This window comes from Oncorhynchus masou, chromosome 25 (genome assembly GCF_036934945.1).
Source record: "Oncorhynchus masou masou isolate Uvic2021 chromosome 25, UVic_Omas_1.1, whole genome shotgun sequence".
Lineage (NCBI taxonomy): Eukaryota > Metazoa > Chordata > Actinopteri > Salmoniformes > Salmonidae > Oncorhynchus > Oncorhynchus masou.
Window position 1 is genome coordinate 40,588,518 of NC_088236.1, and position 6,000 is coordinate 40,594,517.

A 6,000-nucleotide genomic window follows, 5' to 3' on the forward strand; every position below is an offset into this window, starting at 1 on the left:
CTGGAATTTCTATCTTCACATTGCCAAAACATCATCACCCCTCAATAACTTTAAGTGAAGACTGTGGGTCAGCCTGGTGAACCAAACTACTCAGTTATCTCCTCCATATAGCATAACTCTCCCACACTCACATAAAAAATAAATATATATGTTTTTTTCATGATTACTGATCAATTCATTTATACATTTGTAATTAGCAGGTTTTATTAACTGTTTTAGCAAACCTTTTTTTTATTAGTGTACTTGTATATTGTATTGTGTGTTGTTTCTTTGTGGTGTGGTTTTCATATAAGGTCTTGGGCTTCCAACCACACCTTTTTTATTTTATTACATTTTTTTATCTGTATTGATGTCTATCACTTTCTTTGGTGCAAATAAATATATTAATAAAATAAATAAATAAACAAATAAAATGTATTTTCTGTGGGATTTATCAGCAGTTGGCATCCAATGTTATGGCGCATTACCGCAATCTAATGTACTGGAGCACCCCGGCCTCCCGCCTATGTACTGGAGTCATAGCTTTAAAATTGACCAATAGAAGTACAAATAGGGGTTCCTGCAGATGCAGGAATGCCCACATGCAGGAACGCCCCGGATTGCGGACTGCAGTTGCACCCTTCTCAGTAAAAGACGCAAAAACTAAACTGAAGAACGGGAAGCATAGAAATAGCGCACATAGAACATATCTACACTTCTTAGCCTATAATTTATATTTCTATGTGAATTAGGTCAGGTGGCCCAAGAAGTTACATAGTGAAGCTTTAACTTCTTATGCCACTGCAGCCTGGGACATGAAAGAAAGATAAGCTGTGAGAAGTGTTTTAGGCAGAGCAGAAATAGCTGATATCATCTTATCCCTAGAGCAGGTATGACTGTTGTTGGGGGTTACCCTGGGAGTCGGGTGTGGGGGTACACCAATGCCATGATTACTGTATGTGATAACCTTTGTATGCTTGAAATTTGCAATGATGGAAAAGTACTGGGTAATGGAGATGTACTGCTTTAGTTCTCAGGCTGAGAACTGCCTGCACCTGCTGATAGTCACGCAGCCTCAAGGCCGAGATGTTCCAAAAGTAGCAAAGGGCCTGAGACTACACAGGTGTGGTTGTTGGCTTATAGTAGAGTGAGAAATCACAGTCTAGACAGGTTTTTCTTATCTTAGATACTTTGTATCTAATCCAATGCAACTATGTTAAAGGTATGATTGACGGTAGGTTGTCCACACCAACTACCATAAAGACAGTTGTCTCCTGTTTCGCAACACAGATCTTTACTGTAGACTACTGAGGTAATCTGTATGTGAATCTCTGTCTGCAATTGCATTTTATTACTAAAGAGTTTTATACCAAGGTTCCTGTGTCATCTATCTGGAAGACTGATTGTTGAAGGACACTTACATCACCCCATGCAAAGGACCACCCAACACTGTGCTGGAATGTAGTACTCAGACAAATCCATGCATAATGCAAAATATGATGTGTGGTGTGTGTGATCAGTGGTTTGGGTGTACTTGCATGCGTGTATCCTAGTCACTACTACCAGTACTACACCAATGAGAATGAAGAGTACTACGTCATACACAGTTGTGACAGGATGGGATAGTAAGTATCTGGGGTGGTTGTTACATTGAGCTAGTCAGCATATTAAGGCAGTACTGGGTTACACGCCAACTGCAGTATACCGTGCCACACTGGCCTGCTGAAATCTCTCCTGGATACAACCACAGGTCCAATAGGGAAATTAGCAATGAATACCCATCCATAACTCAGTCTCATATTACCGTGCATGTCCATGATTAGAGTGGATGAGGAGGGGAGCAGGGGAGGGATGGGCACCGGTAAGGGATATCTGTTTGAGATGTTAATATCTGGTCTCATGTTTCTTAAAGTGGATGGATGGGGGAGGTGGGATAAAGGGGGGTGGTTGGGTTGGGCGATACTCTGATGGCTACGGGAGGAAGAGACGCATTAGTGGAGAAAGGAAAGGCCACTCACTGTCTGTTCCACTGCAGCAGCAGCAGCAGCAGCAGCAGCAGCAGCAGCACACAGACAACAAAACACACAGCCGGTACCGCTCTCTCATCTCCATTTCACTGTGTGCTCCTCATCTAAAATTCACCCCATTCATCTCAAGGAGGCTCGGGGTAGACAGACGCAGTGCTGCTGCTTTTCTCTGCCTTCCTTAGCTCTTAATGCTTTCCCTCTCTCTTACCCTCCATTATCTCTGTCCTTCCATCATCTCCTCTCTTTCACCACCACTGTATTCTGTTTATGAACCCCTCCTACTCCCCCCTTCTATAGCTCAGCGGTAATATCGTGCCTCCTTCTCCAGTGACGTGGCTAATTTAGCAGGGCTGCCTGCCCATAAAGCCTTCCGTACTAAAGGCTAAAATGACAAACAGCTGACTGCTGCCTGGGCATCAGTGATTTACAGTGTGTCGTCACGAATAAAAGGAAAGCTTTTTAGAAAAATGTATACACACACACACACGTACATATCAGAACACGGACACACATACACACATGCGTATTCCCCATGTGCGTAAGAAACAACAGTCTGTGTGTTTCTGTCAACCACATTCACTGTCCAAGTCAAAGAGTGTCCAGGTCTAAATGTTTTAGGTCTACTATGGCAATACATCTCTGTATATATATGTACACATCTGTATACGTCTCCAATCTCCACAAAGTGTGCAGACACTGGGCAGGGTTCTGCCATGGGGTGAGGGACAGGGTGATCCACTTTCCAAATCCCCTTGCCAAAGCCTAGATCAATGTGTTCCTCAAAAACATGTGTGCACTGTGTATGCATGCGTGCGTATGTGGATGTGTGTGTGTGTCCACTAAGCACATTGCCTTAGTGCCATGCCCGAGAGCGAGCAAGGAAGCGAGAGAGTGAAAGAGAAAAAGCCACAGACAGAAAGAGAAAGCGAGCGAAGGAAGATAGACCCAGTAAGCACTTATACAGGAAAGCCAATTAGAGGTATGGATGTTCTGGATGGTTGCCATGCAGGAGAAGATGAAAAAGGAGGAAGAGAGGCCATTCACACACTGCAGTGCTAAAGGAAGGTGAAAAAAAGATGGCGAGAATGAGAGAGCGACAGAGGGGGAGCAGTCCTCATGTCGATAAACATGTATTGTACAACACGGCATCTCCAACCAGGACACAATCAGCTAGCATCCTTATAGTCCAATTGCACGAGCACGAGCCTTGGCTTGTGGGAGCCGCCTGTTTCTGTAGCGTGAGACAGCTTGATGTACAAGTACACCCGCTGGACTGGACGCTATAGTCCATTACAGGGCCTTAACCTCAATCTGTGTCCTTAATGCGGCGTGCCAAGCAGTAACGCATTGGGTCCCATTTTTACAGTCTTCTTTGGTATGACTCGGCCGACGATTGAATTCCCAACCTTCCAATCTCAGGGCGGACACTAACCACAAGGCGGCCACTGAGTTGGGCCTTATCGTCCAATTACTCTTTCTCTTTCAGTTGGCCCAATTTATCCCAATCTCCATGGTGGATCCCATGCTCCCATGTGAATTTTCTGCTTTCTGTTATGACATCATCTCTGTCTTATCCTTCTATGTCATTGTTGGATCCCATGATCTCATCACACAAAAGGGAACTGTTTATTTAATGGATGGACCAGCAAAAAAAAAAAAAAAAAAACGACAACATTGCACACACTCTACCTACAACACACACAACTACCTACAACAATAGGCATACTGACACTATTAGGCTGTAATGCATGGCTCTGGACATATACAGAAAACAACAGCCTTCACTGGGGTTTGTCTATTGGGGAGCTTTAGACACAACATGCCTCTATGGAGAATGACCAAACAAAATCAAGCAACTTTAGACCTCACCCGCATGTTTATTGTAGCTACAGGCCTACACTAATTTATACTGTTGTGATGTAGCCTAAGCCTACCTAAAACGAACAGTTAGTATGCTTTCGCCTACCTGTCAAGTAAGTGAGTAGACATCATGAGGTGTTTACAACAACGTTTTACTGGAAACTACTTCCCTGAGCTCTGCCGAGACATCAGGCCTTAAATGCAAATAGTCTGCTTGATGACATATTAGGCGTAAATAAAATGCAAATAGTGCGCTTGATGACAGATTAGGCGTTATCTGCAGCATAGGTGCTTACGGGCTGGTGCGTACGGGCTGGTGCGTGCCTCTGATGAACTTGCTGTTTTCCATGCATTCCCTGATCAAAATTCAATTTTTAAAAAATGTGTGGGAGGAGAAGCTTATGGTTTGGACCACTCGTTTCTATTCATCATTCAGGCCTGGCGCCTTAGCCTACTAAAGGTGCTGCTTGTGGGGCAAAGAAACGAGAGAATGTACAGCTCAGCAACAGGAATACAGCCTGTAGCATGTCGTCATCATCCCAATCAGTAAAACCCTTATTAACCCCGGGCTGTTTAGGCTAAAACTCACCAGCATGGTCTTGGCCCGCCGCAAATAATCTTCCATGTTGGACTTTGTCGTTGCGGGGACGCTGCAGTCTCCATATACAAGTTTACAACCCTGGTTGTCTTTGCGCTGTTGTGCCGCCGAATCCCCCGCTGCGCTCACTGCAGCATTGGCTCAACTAGCGGTCCTCCCTCTCCAGGCTGGCCAGATATGGAGTGGGTGTGACGGGAAGCTATCCAGCGGGGGCGCGCTCGCTGAATTCAACGTGCACCCAGCGTTTGGGAACCACCGCCAATGGCAAAAATGTATCCGGGTAGATTAAAGCCGTTTATAACAGGAAAGCAAACATGGATAGAGCGCCCAGCCGCTTCAGAAATGCAGAATGCTGTAGCGCCGAGGATACGGTTCGACGAGTTTGTAGTAGCCTACTGATGATACTGTCCGACCACGGAGGCCAAGGACTGTGTGTGTGTGTGTGTGTGTGTGTGTGTGTGTGTGTGTGTGTGTGTGTGTGTTTATGCGCGTGAGTGTTTCGTGCGTGTGGTCGCGAGCGCGTCCCGTTGGCGCACAAATTGATAATATGCACTGCATGACAAATAAAACCCAGAGAGGTTGTTTTTAAGAACCGTCAATAAAATTTTGAACGCTCATACAATTGCCTTGGCATACATTTTATTATTATTATTTTTAATTGTGATTGAACAGTAATCAACCCCTATTGGATTAAAACGCAATGAGAAAATGTTATAGGATAACATAAAAAACACACATTCGGGAAGATCTCTCTCTCTTACTCACAGACTTGGAGCAATTTGTGATTGACCGCATGCAAAGGGCGTTTGGCGTTACACACTGTAGTCCCCGAGTCACATAGGCCTACCCAACCATTTCATAATACCAGTAGGTCATATGTAAAAGTGGTGCCTCTCACCCCTCTTCAAGCTCACTCCTGTCCTCTATAAACAGGAGGCCATGACTGTAACTGACTGGCTATCACTTGGTAATAATTCATTGTTATTAGAAACTGGGTGGTTCGAGCCCAGAATGCTGATTGGCTGTGGTATATCAGACATATACCACAGGTATGACAAAATGTTCATTTTTACTGCTCTGATTACGTTGGTAACCAGTTTATAATAGAAGTAAGGCACATATATGGCCAATACACCATGTCTAAGGGCTGTGTCCGGGCACTCTGCATTGCGTCGCGCTTAAGATTAGCCGTTAGCCGTGGTTTATTGGCCATACACCATACCCCTCCGGCCTTATTGCTTAACTATAATATAGTCAACATTGTTGTTCCTTGTTTGAAAACAAAATTAACATTTTTCTGAAGTCTACTTTGTTGTGGAGGGACATCCGATGTATGAGCAGCAAATAGCTTACCAGCGATATGAGATTTCAGTATGGACAAGGGCGAAACATTGGTCTCGTCCCGACTCCAGAGAACTGACCATCAGCACCACGCTGACAGTGGACAGCGGCCTGTTAGGTAGGCGGGACTATCAGTAGCCTAAATATCACTGGCCATTAAGGAAATCAGAATTTAATTGAAGAGGGCTGCACAAT

At 44.6% G+C, this 6,000-nt stretch overlaps 1 protein-coding gene across 1 annotated transcript in view; it reads right to left on the minus strand.

The window, feature by feature from the left end:
- The window catches only part of LOC135514328 (protein prune homolog 2-like), a 56,161-nt gene extending 51,612 nt beyond the window's left edge, over positions 1–4,549 (minus strand). The window contains exon 1 of the mRNA XM_064937729.1: positions 4,456–4,549. Within this exon, the coding sequence (XP_064793801.1) occupies positions 4,456–4,491 (36 nt within the window). The 5' untranslated portion in view covers positions 4,492–4,549. The remainder of the gene's footprint in view (positions 1–4,455) is intronic.
- Between the last annotated feature and the right edge of the window lie 1,451 nt (positions 4,550–6,000).